A 19,388-nucleotide genomic window follows, 5' to 3' on the forward strand; every position below is an offset into this window, starting at 1 on the left:
TGAAAGTTAGGAATGTAATTCTTTTGCACCACTGCACTGAAGAAAACTCATTGTGAGTGTAAAGACACCTGGTAATAAATCTAATTATGTGTCCAATTTAATTGTCATGACCAGCCCACCAGCACAAACAGAGCTTCACTCACCGGCAGTTTGGAAACCGTGGCTGCATATTACATTACTGAATATCTTGCTCTTCTCTCATGAGTTTGCGCCACTTTCCTTTGTTCTCTGCATTAAACTTATTAATATTTACTGAAAACACTGCATTCACTGACATTGACATTGCCTTTTGCAGGATCCTTAACTTTTGTGCTGTTAATACCAGATTAGAAACACATATAATATTAATATCAGTGCATATCAAACATTGTGTACTTCATCATTTCTATAATTTATGCCGTGCTGTTGTCATTTCTATCCTTATCCCTCTCTGGGATTCATGCAAACATGCTCTGTTGATGTAAAATTATCCTCTGGAGAGCTGCAGAGCTGCTGTCTCTCCCAGTCTGTTATCTATTAACATGACGCTGAGCTCTCTAGTGAAAAGCAGCTGTTTCTGTTTGACTTAACTCCTGTTTACTGGAGGAGGAGCGCCCAGATCTGACACTAATACCAAACTGTGTGTAACTTGGGAATTAACCTGTTTTCACAGTCGGTGTCATTATTATAGCAGCCTGAACTAAAGCTGAGCTTCTGTTTCATTTCCGTTTCCTGCTCCAGTTCTCTTCTTTTCCTCGCCGTTTTCAACCGGACATTAAAGTCACATTACATCCTCCCGTCCTGCGGCTCTTTTCTGTATCGTGAGACGATGCAAGTCTCCCGAGCGGCTCTGGAATATTTCCACCCACTTTCACAATCAGCTCTGACCCTCACGTCCCGTTCGCTGCTGTCTGATCACAGCAATGACAACCTGCAAATTTATGCTGACTCATTTCCTTGCACTCGTTGCAAGTCATCAGCGTATAAAAGCATCAGCGACTAATGTGTGAAACGTAAGACGATGCTCGGTAACAAGGTGCAAAGAGTGAGTCGCAGCCAGCATCCACTCATTGAGGAGGAAAATGGGGGACGGATGCCTGTGGGGACCATTTGTTACAGGTTTTATAGGTTTCTTTTTCATCATTTCTTTTTGGGTGCTGTGGTGAAGCCCCACCCTGCAGTGCTGCAGTTTCCCCACATGCCTCCTCCCAAAGGGTGGAGCAGTGCAACAAAGAGTGATGCCATTTTCAACTTCTGTCTCATTCATATCTTGGTTGTTTTAAACATGTTGTTTTGTTTGGAAACTTTTTTTTTTTATGGACCTACATGAGCTTTGATAACATGTAGTTTTTTGCAATGTCAACAAGATTTCCCTCTCTCTCTCTCTCTCTATAAATGACACACCAGATCATTTGATTGTCAGTCTCAGACACGCCACTCCAGCAAAGTGATTCTTACGTTTATCTGCAACACATCGTCTCATATCTGCAAACAGATGCTCCGTCTTCCTGGTCTGTCTGCACCCCAATGAGATTACTTCTCACCTCCGTCCCTCGCTCTGCCTCCTCTCTCACTGTTTTCCTCCATCGCTGTCTGTTTGTGCACGCTGCTGCATGTTACGTAAGCTACAGCAGCAGCAGAGAGAGGGAGGACCCCCATGAGCACACCACACCACACCTAGCAGAGACTGCAGTGCTCAGCAGAAAACACACTGCCGAACAAGAGAGAGGGACAGAATGAAAGCCGGGGTGGCTATTGACAGAAATGGCAGGAGAGAAATGAGGACACGGCTTATATCAAGAAACATATATGATACTAAAGAAAAAGGATGATATGAGAAAGAGAAAGAAGCCATATATTACACATGGGCTATAGATGATTTCCAAAAATGCTGATTTAGAGAAGAAGGTCAATTAATAACATTTGAATAACATGTCAATATTGCAGAACTAAATGCATTCCAAGGTGTAAATCACCAAATTCGTGTTATTTGAGTCAGTAAACTTTCAGTTAGCTCTAATAAGTAGCTCCAGTTTTCCTACAGCAATGAATTATCCATTACAAAGTGTCTGTGCGCCACAACATGATCAGAGTTGCCCATCCCTGCAATCCATGAAATGAGCAAGAAATATGGAGTAAAATCTGGATTAAGGTTTGCCAACCATTTTAAATCTGGGTCTACAAACTGAAGACGAACCTGAATTTGAGTGTGTTGTTATTATCATTCATTTTATCCAACATAAAACAAATGTAAGTTTTGTTATATTTCAGGGATATGTGTTGTGGATATAAAGTGTTACTGTGACCCCATGACTGGTGACTTACATGAAATTAGAGTTACAGATGTTTCATTATCCTCAATGCTTTTGTCAGTAAGAACAGTTGTTCTGTTTACTCATTATCCACGTGTGTGTGTGTGTGTGTGTGTGTGTGTGTGTGTGTGTGTGTGTGTGTGTGTGTGTGTGTGTGTGTGTGTGTGTGTGTGTGTGTGTGTGTGTGTGTTTCTGTGTTTCTGTGTTAGTCAATTATCTCTTACTGCTTCATCATTCGTCACTGGTTCATAAATGCGTTTCTATTAACTTCCTACTCATCTTCAGCTGAACCTGATGAACGAATCACAATTACATTTATTTGTAGTAACTAGTATGTAACTAAATTACTTCGACCACTGCGCTTTTAATGAGAGGGTTTAATTCGATGTGGTTTTAAACATCAATTACTTAATGTCCATGTGTTTTTATTAGAAGTCCTTTCACTTACAAACACCGCAAAGTCTTGCTTGTGGGTCGGACTACCACTGCATAAATGAGGAACTGCTTTGATTATAATGGATTGGAGTTACAGTGAAGAAACCATTTAGAGCATTTTGCTTAATAACTTTCTCCACAACTGACCAAGGACTGATGAAATCATGTAAATGGATGATCACTGATGACACTGTGGGGCTGCAGTGTGTCCAATCCTCTATTGTAGCTGCTGTATTCAGAGCAGGGTCAAACATTTTCATTTCTCTGAGCCACTGAGAAAAGGCAAAGAAACCTTCAGTTGAATTGTTCATCAAAATACAGAAATTAGTGACATGCCTGATAATAGATAGAAATAAATATGTGATAAGTTGATGGATAGATACAATGTATTTCCAGGAGGAAGGAGAGAAAGAGCAAGAGAGAGGGAGTAATGAAGGATGAAATGGAGAGTGAGAGGAAACTCGGAGGCAGGCTGAGAGAGAGAGATGGAGAGATGAAGCGAGAATGGAACAAAATAAATAATTAAATGACCCTGCTTGGCAGGAGAATAGAGAGATGAAACAGAGAGGGAGGAGGCAGGAGGAAGACCAGGAGGAACAGAAGGCCCGGCGTGGCTCGTATGGCATCCACACTGAAAGTGAAGCCGTCTCCTCACAGACGCATATGTAGAACTAATAACATGTCCACGTTCACACGCATGTAACATCGGCTTGCAATCATGGCAGCACTTAGCGTCCACCCACACCGCACACAGTGCCAGAGACGTAGATATCAAACACACACTCACACAATCAAGCACCTCACGCATCCTGGATATTCAATATACACGTAAACATGCAGCCAGTTTCCAAGAAATCAGCTGCAACCAAACGTGTTTTATTGATGGTTGTTATGCTGTCAGATAGCTACAGCAACACACACACTCAGAGTAAACTTTGAATTATGGCAGGATCTCATCATAAACACACTCTTATGGCCATTTTGCATGAACATATTTACACAGAGAACTGTTGGCAGTACAGAGGTATAGCGGTTTGTATTCATGCCTCAGCAGATATTCCCAGTTTGAGTCCTGGCTTTATAGAGTTGTTGTATACTTCTTCTGCAAGGTTGCCAGGTTGGGCGACTTTTCAAAGGATTATCCTTTTTGTTTACAGGTAAAGCTCTGACAGACCTATTTTGAATGTAAATCACAACAATCGTGCAAGAACAAATATTATAACCCCAGTTCTTCATGTGACCGACTCTGTCAACCTGAATGTTTCAGCAAAGCCCATTAAAAAAGTCACTTCCAGATCGATAACGTATGAATATCAAAAAATTAAGACAATTGATGAGTTTTCATTTGGAAAAGCCAAAAGTGAACAATTCTGCCCCCCGGATGTTGTATGCAATCACAGAAGGTCTTTTTTACATCGAAGTGACAGAAATGCTAAAGGGAACATGATTTTGATGGTGATACTTCATCACTGTCGTACTATTTTATCATAGCATTATTGTACTTTTCAAACTGTTGTACTATAATACATTCTGAATTATAGTTTTGGGGCTGGTTTTTAAGTAACTGTTTGACAAGTATTCTTACTCAGTGAACTCATTTAATTTCACTTGATAATGGCCATGATGTTATTCACCTGTTTGAGGATTGCAGATCCCATCTGAAATTTATAGCTATAGGTAATTATATTACAAACACTGAATCTTTGTCGTCATGGTTTCGGTAACCTGGTGCAACATTTCCTAAATTAGGTTGTGTCATTTTCTGGTGACTTCAATCCGTTCATGTCAACATTTTTGCAATAAGAATAATTCTAATGAATATTTCCAAAATGAAAAGGGTTAGCTATATTCAGATTGATTAAAGAAAAAAGAAAAAAGAATGACCTCTCTACTTCTTAGTTTGCTTCATAGGCTGCAATCAATTACAAGAAGACATAGCATGGTTATCAGGCAGTAGTTTTGTTCCGTAACAGGCTACTTATTTTTGTTGGCAGTAGCTGTATTTATTCTGTAAGATTACGTTGCACTGTGATATTTGCCATTTGTGATATGCACACATGAATCCACGTCCAGTTTGCAAGACATAAATTAAATTCCTAATAATTTCTTAGCTGGAATAGTCAAGCCTGTTTTCCTTTTGAAAACGAAACACTGAATCCTTTAATTTGATTGTGATTTCAATTGGATAGATCAAATCTGATCAGATAAAAGTGTCTACATGACACAATGCTAGTGTCATCAGATTACCTATCCAGGGCAGCAGAACAAGGATGAGTTATGGCTTCATATCTGAGGTAGACCAGTCTCACCTTGAAGCGCTTCACATTCACATTTCAAGACACACCTAGTTCGTGGTTAGTTCACTCTTGAAGTAGGGAAGGTGTCGTAGATATGGGGGGGGGTGGGGGGGGGGGGGGTCTTCAAAAACCTAATTCAACCATATTTCAACTGCATCCCTGCATTGCAGCCTTCAACATCGTTGTGACCACTAGAGGTCATCATAAAGCCTCAGTGAGAGGAGATCCCTTTACCAGCCTTTCATCACTTCTACTAAAGACTGGCCATCCGCTTCTATCAAGATGCAGCCTCAATTTGAACTGCGGTTTCAGAAATTGAGTGCAATACCATGCAAATTAAAGGCTGCATGTGTAACTTTAATGAATTACATTCATCTTATTAATCTTCTGTCAGAGCATCTAAAGGAGCATGAACACCACCAGCATACACTGAAGCGTGGGCCACACTTACACACACTGCTGCCTCACCAGCAAAGGCTCTTCATATACCAAGGACTCCACTGTAATTGACTGCAGTAACACACACACACACACACACACACACACACACACACACACACACACACACACACACACACACACACACACACACACACACACACACACACACACACACACACACACACACACACACACACACACACACAAACGCCTAAGGCATTATCTCTCACACTCACATGCTTGCTCCCTAAATACATCAACCTAACCTACAAACACTGATACACATTTGACGTTGTTCCTATTACCAACATTCACACAGATCATTCAAAACTCACACATAAACACACATTTCCTTCCTCTTCACACCGGCACACACACACATACATACACATTTTGGAAAGTCATATTCACACATTTCTCCATCACTGACAGACACACATATTTATACACAAGCGCACAGGCTGACACGGCATTTTTAATGAAATGCATTATACATATACACATCTAATACAGTAAATAGCACACACACACACACACACACACACACACACACACAACAAAAACACACACACATGCACACAAGCAGCATCCACCTGCATCCTTTATGCATGCAGCATCCGGTGAACAAGAGAATCAAAAACAACGGTGAACAAAAACCCACTCAAGCAGACAAGAATAATAAGAGAGGAGATCCTGCCTTTACCTGCCGCCTCTGTGTGCGTGTGTGTGTGTATGTGTGTGCGTTCAGCCTTTCGCTGTGACCGAGAAAATACTGGAGGAGAGGCAGAGCGATGAGAGAGGGAGAGGAAAACAGGAGGGGAGGTAGAAGAGGAGATGTGTGACGGGGACCGGGGGGGGGGGGAGGGGAGATGACTCAGAGGGAGATGGAGAGAGGAAGAGGAGGGTTAATTAAAAAGGAGGAGATGGTCGAAAGGGGTGGGATGAAGGGATAAGGACGGGGTGCAGAGACTCGCCGCCTGACGGAGGAAGTAAAAATAGACAGAGGGAGGACTGGTTCTCTCGTTCTCTGTGGCTCTCCGTGTCTCCCTGTGTTTCTCCGGTGCTGCAGTGGGGTTCAGCTCAGTCGATGTATATACAGTTACATAATCCATCCCTCTCCACCGCGCTCAGACACCATGATGCTCTGCACAAGGGTGTGTAAGGAGCGGCAGCTCTTGCCGACAGGAATCTGTCACAGTTTGGGGACAAGTTTTACGTGGTGAACACTTTGTTAAAGGCTAGCACGGTGTAAAGAGCTGCAGTCCGATGTTTAACCCAACAACTACATAAAACAATACAGCTCAATAGGAAGCGTCATCCCGAATGGATCCCTCTGACTTGTAAGCTTGGTGTGTTTCCCCAATGAAAAGTTGAATGCACCTTAACTTACTGATTCACAGAGCAGGGCACCAGGCTTTTCCTGCTTTTAGCCTCTCAAAATTACATATGCACAATAAAAACAAAACCACAATAAGGTACTTTTTAGACTCCAAGAGGACACCTTAAGTAATTGGCCTTTGCTTTCATTTTGAAGGCTCCTGCTTTTATTGTGTTGTTATGTGTGGGTGTGTACACCATGTACACCAGGATCTGGCTTCACCATGAAGCTTTGGCAAATCAGAGATGAGAATGTGCGTCCGCAGTCTTTCTTTGAGGGAATATGTGGGAGCTCCAAGAAAATAACGCCGTGAACAGCTTTCAGTAACTCAGATGACCAGTGACTCAGACCTGTGGCACATATTAGCCTTTTATTTATGTCTGAAAGGTATTTTGATTTGCCGTATGGCTGTCAACCTTTAAGTTTACGCAAACATTCGCGCATGCATGTTGTGCAGCAGTTGCTAATTTCATTACAGCTCCTTTGTTCGCTGAGGACTTGTGTTGAGCTTTGTCCTTGCTGCTCTAAAAACAGACAAAGTTGTTAATGGCGACTGGAGGGTGACACTGATACACATTGACAGGGCAAAAGAGTGAGGCCAGTGTGTGTGTGTGTGTGTGTGTGTGTGTGTGTGTGTGTGTGTGTGTGTGTGTGTGTGTGTGTGTGTGTGTGTGTGTGTGTGTGTGTGTTAACATGTTTTGTGCATATATATATATATATATATATATATGTATATATATATATATATATATATATGTATATATATGTGTGTCTGTGTGTGTGCGTGTGTGTGCTTGCCTATGCGTGTGTTAGTGTGAGTTAATCTACAATTAAATTCCTAAGTTTAATGGGATTATCTTCAGGAGACAAGCAGCACAACGTCCTTGACATCTATCCCTGTGGTTCGCCACGGGTGAACAACAGATAGAGACACACACAAACATAAACAGAGAGAGAGAGAGAGCGGGAAGAAAATGAGAAAGGGGAGATGGGGTGAGGGAGAGAATGAAGCAGTAATGAAGAAGAGAAGCAAAAAGAGCAACACGGGGATCAAAGTGCAACGAAATGCTTGTGGAGTGAGAGGCACCGAGGGCGTCCGGAGGGAAGGCCTAATGGAGAAGTGCCTTGCATTGTAATCATCTCATTTTCTGCTGCGTTACCACTGAAGGTCGACTGGCCTTCCCCGTGGCCAGCTCCCCCTCCACCTGCAGCACTCAACTGCTGACCAGGCCGAACAAAACAAACACACTCACCATTATTAGAGGCATGACATACAGGATCTATTTCCATTTTAATTGGGCTGCTCATGGTTTGTATTTTATACACATATCAGTTACTTCAATGATACCCCTCAGTGTTCACAAAGCACGAAGTATTGATTTTGAATCTTCATGTACGTTTTTTATTCTGACTTGTGAAAATCAAAGTTGGAGAAGCAGAAAGGAATGAGAAATGAATGAGGAGCTCCGTTATCAACCCAAACTGAAATCAAAGAACATCTCGTTGGTTGGTTGGTTGGTTGGTTGGTTGGCTGCTGAGTTGGTTTATCTTGTGTCTAATTTTGTGAGAATATGTTAAAATATTTTGTGTAATGTTTGTCTATTGATAACCAGGGATAAACATTGATTCACCATTTCTTAATTTTTTTTAAATCGATTGTTTGTTTTCTTTCCAGAAGAACAGTGCAAGGCAATAACTGCAGAAAAAAAGGATGAAATGATGAGAAATCGACAATATATATTGTTTGAAGTCTTTAGTCATCCATCTAACTCATTATTCAAATGAAAAACGCAGAGATTTGCAGCCCATTCCAGCCAACAAAAGGCTTGGAACATCCTGGAAAGGTCAGTAGTGCATCACCAGACAAACAAAGAGAATAACACAAAAAGCTTGTAACGTCCCACCAGGATTGAAGAGGAACAGCTACCAAACAACATTTCTAATCATGCAGAATACAAAAAGAAACATTATTTAAGACACAATTAGCTTAAAATAGCTACAATTCAATATGAAAGGTATTTGTCAACAATCTCATCACTTCAAATATGAAAGCGGTATGTGGGAGCTTCTTATTACATGATTGAGTCAATATGCAGTTTATTCATGGAGAAAGGAGAAGCAAAATGAGGTGTCTCCTTTACAATGTCAGTACAAACTTTAGGTACCAACAGAAGGAAATTTCCTTGAGTCTGAATATGTTAAAATATAACTTAAAATATTCTATATAGATCTTTTCAGATTTGGCCCAGATTGGATTTTTAAAAATCCTAAGAGTCCTTTAAGCAGTGTTTTGGACCTGAAAACACAGTCAATCTGTACTTCATCTCCATCTGGTGGAAACATGAACATCATTCAGTCTCATCGGTGGGAAGAGGCAATATGTGATGTAAATATTTTTTGCTGTTGTTGTTTGGCTTTTACCTAACAATTTTATTAATAATAAAAAATGTACATAAAAAATTAAACGAGTTCACATTTGCAAGTGTAATATCTGCTGTTGACGAGACCCATTGCTGGTTAAATGCTCCGTGAAATTTGAAACAGTAATTCTTTTTTTAAGAATACATTTTGAAACAATGATGATAATAATAATAATAATAATAATAATAATAATAACAATAATAACAATAATAATAATAATAATAATAATAATAATAATAATAATAGTTATTATTCTCATTGTTGTTGTTGTTTTTGTTGTTACGAATGGCTTAATAAATGAATGAATGACTTTCAAAGAGTATTCATAAAGGAACAATGTATTTCTAAATATTTCTGAAGTTATTAATAAGTTGTACTAATAATGCAGTTGTGAAGTGACAGATGTTTTTTCCTTCTTGAGTAAACATTTAATTTCTCTAACAAACTATCTTTCTGAATTAAAGCAGGAATTTAAAGTTAAACTTGTATTTTAAAACAACATTTCCTATGTCCACAGGGACGAGTTTAATAAAAGTACAGACACCTAAGCACATTAAAAACAATATACCCACAGGCCGTGAACGCAACACAGTCACATTTACGACTTCCGCCCCGGTGGAAGGAGGCGCAGTTTACAGGAAGCCAGTGAACGTCGCACCGCGTTAGCAGGACTCTGGGGTGGCTCTGAGCGTAAAGAGGTAAGAGATGTCAGCGCCTTAAACCGCACTTTACACGGGATTAATGCTGAAATAGACACCCAGAAACAGCTGCTTGCTCCAGATAACACCTCAGCGCTGGTTAACTTGTTAAGTATTGGCCTGATGGAGCTAACTGTGGACGCCGGCAGCTGTCAAAACAAACGGTCTCCTTCCGCTAACTTTAGCTTGGCTGATAAATCTGAGCCCAAACTTACCGGTGCCCGTGGTCAAGTTTGAGGAAACCAGGGCGAATATAGAACCGAAGTTTTATCAAACAACTAAAAACAGAGTTTAAAGCTCCAGTTTTATCAGCCCGAGAGGTCTTGATACCACTTTAAAGAGGCCTTTTTGAGTTTAGGGTGGTGGTCTGGCGGATGTAACTTCATGTTAGCTCTGTGCTAGCTAGCAGCGACGAGTCACCAATTAACAGCTGGTGGTTTGAAACGAGCTGTAAAACTCTATCTTATTAACTTTATGTCCTTCTAATCGGCTCTCTGGCCGTATCGATGGTCTTCCGTGAGCTATAGCATGGTTTCTATTAGCGGAAGTAACTTAAATACAGTTTTTAAAAAAAAAGGAAAATGTAGGTTTAAGTATTAATTTGAGGGTTTGGAGCGAAATTAAAACACTTTGTGTTTGTGGTAACTCGAACTCCCACCTGTAGGCCCAGTTTAATTAAACTCACATTAAAGAGTAAATGTTTCATTTGAATTTGTCATTGTCATGTCCAGCAAGCAACCCATGTTTTCAATTTATATCATCACTACAACATAATTCCGACTAACAACGAGCTATTTTTCTTTACTGACTCAACAATTCTTTAACAGAATTGTCTTTATAATGCCAGAAAACTGAATGAAACAAGGCATAAAATGCAGCCTCATCTCTTGTTTCATCCTGGCCAGCTGTGACCAGCTGTTCTTATGTCAATGTAGATGAAGTGCGCACTCAATTCTGCAAAATATTTTGAGAATGATAGCTCGCAAATCTACCTATTAAAAGTACTTAAGAAGTAGCGCAATGTCTTTAAAGTCACCATTATTAAAAAGAGGATTGTAAAATCATAATATTTTTTTCTTTTCTGGAAAATGTAGACCAGAAAATGCCTGATTTATGTTGGAACATGTATAATAACTTTTAAATATTCTTTTATAAATATGTTTCAATGGTATAAAACCTCTGATAAATAGGACATAAAGTGGGTTTGTCTTGCACTCGATTATATGAGACATACTTCAAAGTTTGGTTTAAAGATAACAACTTAAATAGCACGCACTTTTTATGGAGGAATTTATTCAAATTTTTCAAAAGTCATTGACATCATTGACCAACTTCTTGATTATTTTTAGAGTTCGGAATCTCAGCAAAAACCAAATCGATAGCAGCTTTGTTTCAAGAGGATATCTTTAAATAGGCATGGGTCTGAAGATTCAATCAAATGACTGGAAATCTTTTCATCCAAGAAATTGAAAATTATTAATCTTTAACATTTTCTTAAGATATTACTTGAAAGAAATGTTTCAGTTAACAAACTACATATTTTCATTGTTAACCTCATAGTAGTTAGTGATCTAAACTTACATTTTAAAAGTGAATTCTCCTGAATGGCTGAAAAAAAAAAAAAAAAAAAAAGTCATAATCTGCTCAATCTCTGAAAGCTGTGCTTTGCCGAACAGGACCAACCCGATGTAGATAACAGTGTATACGTGAAACACAAGTGCAGTGAAAAGACGCAGTTGTCACTAATCTTCCAAGATTGACTGCGTGTGTGTGTGTGAATGATCACCGAGGCCCGAATCCTCCTGACAGGAGCCACAGTCGCTCAGATGACTGCTCGCCTCGTCCCTGACTCGTCAGTGGATTTCAGCTGCCAAACAAAGAGCCAGTGATAAAGTGGCAGCTCAGACCACTTCACCATTGTTGCCCCTTAATGAAGCAGCGGCCCGGGTATGCGAGCCGCTTGGCGTCTGGGCGGTCACAGGTTCGCCAGCCCGTGTGTTGTAAACACTGCTGCACAACGCGGCCGCTGTTTCCATCGGCCGGGCTCCAGTCACCCGGCCACCTGACTCATGCAGGCCGCGCATTGTTCACATGCTGCTTAAAAACATGAGATAAGGACAAAGGAAGGCAGGATAATTTCAGACCTCAATTAGCTGATCGGCAGAAAGTCTTGTTTTTCAATAAACTAACCCTGTGACTATATATATATGCAGATGTTTTTAGTTTCTGTTTCACCTGTTTGCAGCCAACCTGACGTCCTGGACACTTTGAACAGCAGCCAAATGAGAATATGTTGAGGGGGGGGAGACTCGATTGCCCGAGTTGAATTTGCACATGTTAAAGAAAACAATAAGAGACTTTCTAGAATCTATCAGACCTGGAAAATGGCCCATTGTTTTAATTTTGAAAGCTTATTAGAGTGGCTGTAGAAGCAATGTTTGACTCACATAGAGCTGGTCCATAGCTTTTAGGATACCTGTCGGAGCTGCAGAGGGATAAATGCCTTAAGAAGTCGCATGTCTTTCATTTAAAACTTTCATGTTCTGCTGCATGTCACGATTTACCAATATCACACATTTTAGAGGCTGATTAAAATGATCACTTGCAAAAAAAATCTGTATCGGTCACTGTAGTTGTTGTCAAGGCAAGTTTAATTTATTGACCATTATATTCAGAGCTCTAAGCCTTTGTCCATATTTCCTTCTCATTCCTCCTCAGATGCAGACTATAAAGTGTGTGGTGGTGGGTGATGGCGCAGTGGGAAAAACCTGCCTGCTCATCTCTTATACAACCAACAAGTTTCCCTCTGAATATGTCCCCACGGTGAGTAGCTTTTAAGCACATAATGGAGAAAATTGAAAGTGTAATCTGAAGGTACTGTTGATTTGATGGATTTATGTTTTTAGTTGAATGGTTTTGGTTTATCTCAGCCGCTTGTAAGCCTGGTTTGACAATGCTGCAAAGGAAGCGAATGCCCTTTCAGAAACACATAAAAAAAAACAGAGCAAATGTATTTTCCATTTTATAAAAGTGCTAGAAATGCCAACCTGAGAATAAAACTGGAATCGTGTACGAGTGAATGCATTGGAGAAAGCTGTACTTATTGTACAGACACATTTATTCACCAGACATTCACCTCAGGTTTTTTTTCTCAGTGGACTGTTTTGATCCGTAATATTTGCTGCTGACTATTTATGTGTTTATGCGCTGTAAAGGTCTTAAAGTTCACTTTCAAACACGAGGCCCCTTAAGCCTTCTGTGAAGCACAAGTCAAAGAGAAACTGCAGTTTGAGAAGAAGAGCAAGTTGAGCGAATACGCCAGAGCTGTTTTCCCAGCAGGACCTCAGACTATCTGGTGCTTACTGTTGTGTTGGATTCTTTGGATTGCAGGCATATAGTTTTGTATGTGTACCTGGAGGCTGTATACGGAAGTGTTCTGTATTCTGTGCACTAACAACAATATGACTACTGGCATGTGGAGTGAATACCACAGGTTAATGACGTCTGTTCGTGGGTGGGAGATGATGGGCAGCACCGTTACTGAAAGTTTTCTCCCCAAAGTTGTTGTGTTAATGCATAACTCAAATTGAACTAAGGTAAAAAAAAATGTGACGGCTTTACGACAGAGCATCTTCAAAGCTGCCACTTTAGTGGGCTCCTTGGTTTCAAATAAGACTTGTCTGTTAGTTTCTATTATTAAAAACCAACATATCTTATCATCTTCATGAAGCCTGTACCTTCCACAGATTTGCGTCAAGGTAGCGTAAAACTTCAGTCTACTAGTGCGCCCCTGCAGGAAGGGGGCCTTATGTCTGGTGCCACTTTAGTGCCGACGAGTGATGGACAGCTAAGCTGCCCCTCGCACTTGGGTAACACCAACCGGCTATTATTTCTGGAACCGACCCGTGAGGGCCAGACGTTTGACCATTCAGTCACACACATCCTCCGTCAGTATCTTATGATGAGTGGGCCAAGAGAGGAGGACTGCTGACGTGGCTGCGTCTCATTGATGCCCATTACGAGTGAATACTGGCCCATGTTGTCGGACTCAAAAGACAAACATCTGTACTGGTTCGGGACACTCAAAATTGAGCCGCATCACAGTACATTGCTAAACGAACTGCATATTTGCGGACAACACCAAGAACTGGTGGAACAATGAGTTGAATCTGATCATTCACCTCTTCTTTGACTTGGTGAAGGTGCAGAGCAGCCTGGAAATCCTGCCACCCATGTGGATTGTATTTTCACAAGTACCGTCTACCTAAGCTTTGTTGTTATGGCTGACCTGTTTCTGTCAGCGCGATGGAGCAAGCACCCTGTAGGTTCTCATAGAGAAAGTGTCCCAGACTGGACTGAGCCAGCAGACCTCTGAGGTTTTTGGTGTGCAGCCGTCAGAAAACAGCTGACTGTTGACAGGCCGTCCTGCTGGAAATATCTGAAACGGGCCTAATCGATGGGCAGCTCTGCTGAGCAGCAGCTGGAATCTGATGAGTAATTCTCTACTGGTTTCTATCCGTCCGTCAGCACAGTTTTGATCAGAGGATTGCAGAAGCAACACTGCTGACTCAACTCGATGTTCCTCTTCCTGTCTGACAGTCCGGCTCTCTGTCGCCTCTTTCACCACTGAGTTTGACTATTCAGTGCACATTTATTCAACTGTCCTCAACTTTTATTCAATAATAAATTCAAAAATCTTGGATTTTCATACATTTATTTATGTTTTTGACGTGTGTTTGTGGTTTCGAATAACCATAAATTAATACCTGAGCTGTTAGCTCATCAGGTGTGTCTTTCATTTTAGTCACTCGGCACTCAAGTTGTGCAATTCTTTTTTTTATTGCTTATTGTTCTATTGTTTTTATTGCCTGTGAAACATCCTGTTCCTCCCTGCAATATCCTATTGTTAGCAACAACAGCCTCATTACTCCACGTCAACAACGCAGCTTTATCTCAGACCTTTGACACGAGTTATCTCACAGCTGCAGGATGAATAACCAGAGTTTCTGGACAGAGAACATGATTTTGTTTAAGGGAACTGAATTTAGAAGAAGGTTTATTCTGCCGATCGGGGTTTGCTCTCCCACTTTATACAGTTTAACCACAATAATCAATTATTCACATTATTTGCTGCAGCTTGTTACTTCCTGTTTGACAGCTGACTCGCTGCAGCGAGACGCGAGTAGAGAGGAAGTCTCTGAGCAGAAGCAATTCCTCAGTAGCAGCTGCAACCCCAGAACTTAATGTCCCATCTGTGATGTTTTGTCTGCAGTGTCTTCAGTCGGTTTATCATCTGAAACTGTAACTCTTAAAGATTTAAGAAAGATGCATTTGCATTCTGCAGGCTCTATCGGAACACACATGCATCGGCTTTGCTGAGTGTCGGAACGATGAAAACATCTGTGGTGTTCATACTGTCTGTGAAATACGTTGACGTCACCTCCGTGCTCCAGCGTTCTGCATGAGACAATGCTTCTGTCTAATCTCAAACTGACTGATGAGCACTTCACTGTCTGTCATTGTTGTATGCAAGGTCCAAAACTCTCAAAAGAAATCTCCTGCGTCATGACAAGTATTGCAAATATATTTTTTTTCCATTTTGTATGAGAGTTTAATATTCCCATATTTCAAAACTCAGTTAGCACACAGTTGAGATTATCTGCATCCACGATGGTGTGATGCTCTATTAGTTGCCATAGTGACTTATTCTGAACAATGTTTACATGTTTTGGAACATCTGCCATTTAGATCTCCTCTATTTCCGGGAACAATTAACTTATTTCACTGAAACTGAGCCACACCACATTCCCTGCATATTTGCAGCACAGAGTCTGACGTAAGAGTCCGTGTGCTAAATCATAGTGACAGGGTCGAGGATGCTAACCGGGCCTCTTTGATAAAACTTGTTTATTTGTTATATCTGTTTTTATTATGAAAAAGTCCATGTGTTTAACTGCCTTTATAGTAGAAGAGTTTGTGGTGTTAAGTTGATTTACGTCAACCGTCAAGGAGTCTGGATGCTAACCTGAGCCGCCAATGTAGAAAAAAAGATGCCGGTGGATTTTGGGTCTTTGCTTTATAGCACCTGAACATTTTAAGCTTTTTGTAGCAGAGCTATATTTCTACATTAAAGTTATTATTATAGATTTAAGATTTTTAACAAACTTTGTTAAAACTATTTGTTTTAACATTCTGGAAATTAACTAGAAAGGAATTATTGATGTTTTAAGTTTAATTCTGGATCCTCGTTTGGTCCTAAAGGCCTCTTTCTAGTTCTTGGGGTCACTTTTCCTCGAGTCGAGGTTTGAACATTTCCAGTCTCCTGCTGTGAACCTGCCTGGTTAAATAAAGATCAGACAGAATCAGGAGTTCAGTTTCAATACCGGCTTGTACCATTTGATGCAGTTTCCTTTCCTGCGGGCGACTTCCTCCTCCAGTTTATCTGGGACCTGCCTGTGCATATGGAGCTTCATTAAAGCCAAACGGTGTCTGCAGGCGACAGCAGACTGCAGCAGGCCGACATGTTGGAGCAGTAAAACACAACCTGCTCCCGCTCACCGTCGGAGCCAAGGCTCACAGGCATGTCAGGGCGGTGCTGCGTGTTATTGCAGCAGCCTGAAGCCATGGAAGTGATGCAACAGGAAAGAGGGGGGGAAAGACATGAAGCAGTGAACTGGTGCTTTTAGGGTCCATTTAACCCCGATTGAACCTCTTTCTCTGGTAGCATTAGCATCAGCCAATGCTGATGTATTAATGGTTACTATTTCAGTAAAATCCTGCTTAATAGAGAGGACAGTTTCATTCATCGCTCCTCCTGTAGTAAACATGAAAAATGAAGGTAAGATTAACTTCAGCCAGGATTTCACAATTTGTCTTGTGTGAAGAAAAAGTAGTCTTGACAGAGGAGATGTTGCTTTGTTTTCCAAATGTTGTGTTAACTACTGACTTTAGACAGAATGTAGAAACCATGAAAAACTTCACAGCTTGTGACACGTTTAGTTCTTCAATTAGCGTTTCGCAAACAAACACACCACTTTATTCGTCTTGAAAAAATTAGTCAGATTGAACACCATCGCTGGGAGCTGTTGTAGAGCATGTTTTGTTTCCGCTCCTGTCGGGTTTCCTTGTTGTTCAGTCTTCTTATGAGATTTACACTTCTTGTTTTATTATTAGCAATGTCTCAGATCATGTATTTTTGTTTTACAGAGTTACTTCCTCTTTTTCTTTTTTTATCTTGTTTTATTTTCCACATTTACTCACTGTTATTCTCTCTCTCTATCTCTCTCTCTCTCTCTCTCTCTCTCTCTCTCGCTCTCTTTCTCTCACCTTCAGGTGTTTGACAACTATGCTGTGACAGTGATGATCGGCGGGGAGCCGTACACTCTGGGACTGTTTGACACTGCAGGTAAATAATATGGATGATTGAAGGATCATATTGGTAGTAACGATAACAATAATTTCCACCAGTAATTGTTGTTATTTTAAGCTGTGAGTTCAATATTCATTGTCTACATAAAGTTCTCACGATCAAAGTTGTATGGATAAGTTGTTCATACAGATTACTATGGACTTCAGTAATATTAAGATGTTACCATGACGCCATCCTGTTTGTATCACTGGTAGTGAGTGATTATGTCGCCCTCTTCAGGCCAGGAGGACTATGACAGACTGCGACCCCTCAGCTACCCTCAAACTGACGTCTTCCTCGTCTGTTTCTCCGTCGTATCACCTTCCTCCTTCGAAAACGTCCGAGAGAAGGTTTGTTTTCAAAGTTGCCGGAATGTTTCCATTATTTATCTCACAGACCTGCAGTTGTTTATCCGGGGAAAATGCCGGCCCAGTGAATGTTTCAGTACACCTCGGTCTGTCCGCAGTGGGTGCCGGAGATTTCACACCACTGCCCGCGGACGCCCTTCCTGCTGGTCGGGACTCAGGTGGATCTGAGAGACGACAGCAACACTCTGGAGAAACTGGCCAAGAACAAACAGCGAGCCCTGAGCTGCGAGAGCGGAGAGAAGCTGGCTCGAGAGCTCAAGGCCGTCAAATACGTGGAGTGCTCGGCCCTCACGCAGGTAACGGGAGTCACAACCTCCTCGTGTCCAATAAAAGTGCAATAATCAGACAAAAGTGCGTTGTTTAAAATAAAAAATAAGGGAAAATTATAATTTACAAAAAACCAGCTTGGAAATTCTTAGAACATCCTGTCGGAAAATATGTCGATAAGAAGAAATTCAAAAAAATATTTGATTGACGAGATTGACTAAGAAATTTTTAATTAATTGCAACTTTAACTTCCTTTGACATTATTTCTTCTTGAATCCTCCGTAATGAGTGGTGGTGATTAACACAGGAAGCATTCAGCCCATCAGTACTGCACACAATCTGCGTCATCACACACTAAATATCTTGCGCATGCTGCAACAGGCCCTGGAGAACAGTGGCACAGTTCTAATGATTCGTGGATTAAATTGTTTTGCAAAGCAACAGCAGGCGCTTGGTTTTTCAACACAAGCGATTACCTGTGTTTACCTGTGCAATCACCACTGCGCCATGATAGTTTAAAGTCGAAATGCTTAAAAAGAGGTCTTTTCAAACTTTTATTACAATGTTTTAAAACATTTTATTTTCTTCTTTGAAGCACATCGAGAAGCAATGATAGTCATTCTTTTTAATGTATTTGCATAACATTAGTCTCATGAATCTCACTAATATTTGATAACACATTTTCATCCAGATTTAATTAAATTATTCTTTCTAAGTAGTGAAGTTCACCCAATCTACAGAAGAGCGATCATGTCAAGAAGAGGGTCAAAAATCAAACAGTTGTGTAAAGTTTGTATGTCTTGCTGGGTTTTTGTTTTTTTGTTTTTTTTCTTCTAAAGTTGAAACTGAAGTTCTTTGTCGCCTCTTTGCGTTGCTTCTGCAGAGAGGACTGAAGAACGTGTTCGACGAGGCCATCCTGGCTGCTCTGGAGCCTCCAGACACCAAACCCAAGAGGCGCTGCATCCTGCTATAGTCACCCCAGGAAGAAGAGCGAGAAGAGGAGAAGGTGGATGGGAAAGAGATGAGCCCATGTGGGAACGGGGGGGGGGGATGAGGGAGGGAGAGAGGGAGGGAGGATGAGATAGACACATGTTGGAACAGTGCCTTCAGCCGTAGTGACTTAATCCCGGGTGTGGCGTTAGAGAGAAGACAGGCGGGGCGCTTTAGTTCCATCATATTTAGGCGTCGCTGTAATCTGACTAACACATTTGAACTGCACTCTTCACTAAACCAGGAAACGGCGGGGGTGGGAGGGGGGTGGGCGGGGGGGGTTGATAATGGGAGGAAGTGGGCTGAGCAGCAGAGGTCTGAGCCTCCGACGGCTCCAACACGACAATGGATGGAGTCACGTTCACAGCCGGCAGCCGCTCACCTGAAGTTTCAA

The 19,388-nt window shown here is 41.1% G+C and overlaps 1 protein-coding gene across 1 annotated transcript; it reads left to right on the forward strand.

Moving 5' to 3' along the window:
- Positions 1 to 9,914: 9,914 nt before the first annotated feature.
- Positions 9,915 to 19,034, forward strand: LOC308144578 (cell division control protein 42 homolog). The gene is made up of 6 exons (XM_080515720.1): positions 9,915 to 9,961; positions 12,680 to 12,784; positions 17,294 to 17,366; positions 17,610 to 17,719; positions 17,836 to 18,033; positions 18,888 to 19,034. Exons 2-6 carry the CDS (start codon positions 12,680 to 12,682, stop codon positions 18,975 to 18,977), a joined length of 576 nt encoding a protein of 191 aa, XP_080371846.1. The 5' UTR covers positions 9,915 to 9,961; the 3' UTR covers positions 18,978 to 19,034.
- The last annotated feature ends 354 nt before the right edge of the window (positions 19,035 to 19,388 follow it).

This window comes from Blennius ocellaris (assembly GCF_963422515.1).
Source record: "Blennius ocellaris genome assembly, chromosome: 20".
Classification (NCBI taxonomy): Eukaryota; Metazoa; Chordata; class Actinopteri; order Blenniiformes; family Blenniidae; genus Blennius; species Blennius ocellaris.

Bases quoted from the DNA above. Each gene is read 5' to 3' on its own strand.
- LOC308144578 (XM_080515720.1), top strand. From the start codon at position 12,680: ATGCAGACTATAAAGTGTGTGGTGGTGGGTGATGGCGCAGTGGGAAAA. The intron at 17,367-17,609 runs GTAAATAATATG...CGCCCTCTTCAG, and splicing joins GGGACTGTTTGACACTGCAG to GCCAGGAGGACTATGACAGA. The intron at 17,720-17,835 runs GTTTGTTTTCAA...GTCTGTCCGCAG, and splicing joins TCGAAAACGTCCGAGAGAAG to TGGGTGCCGGAGATTTCACA.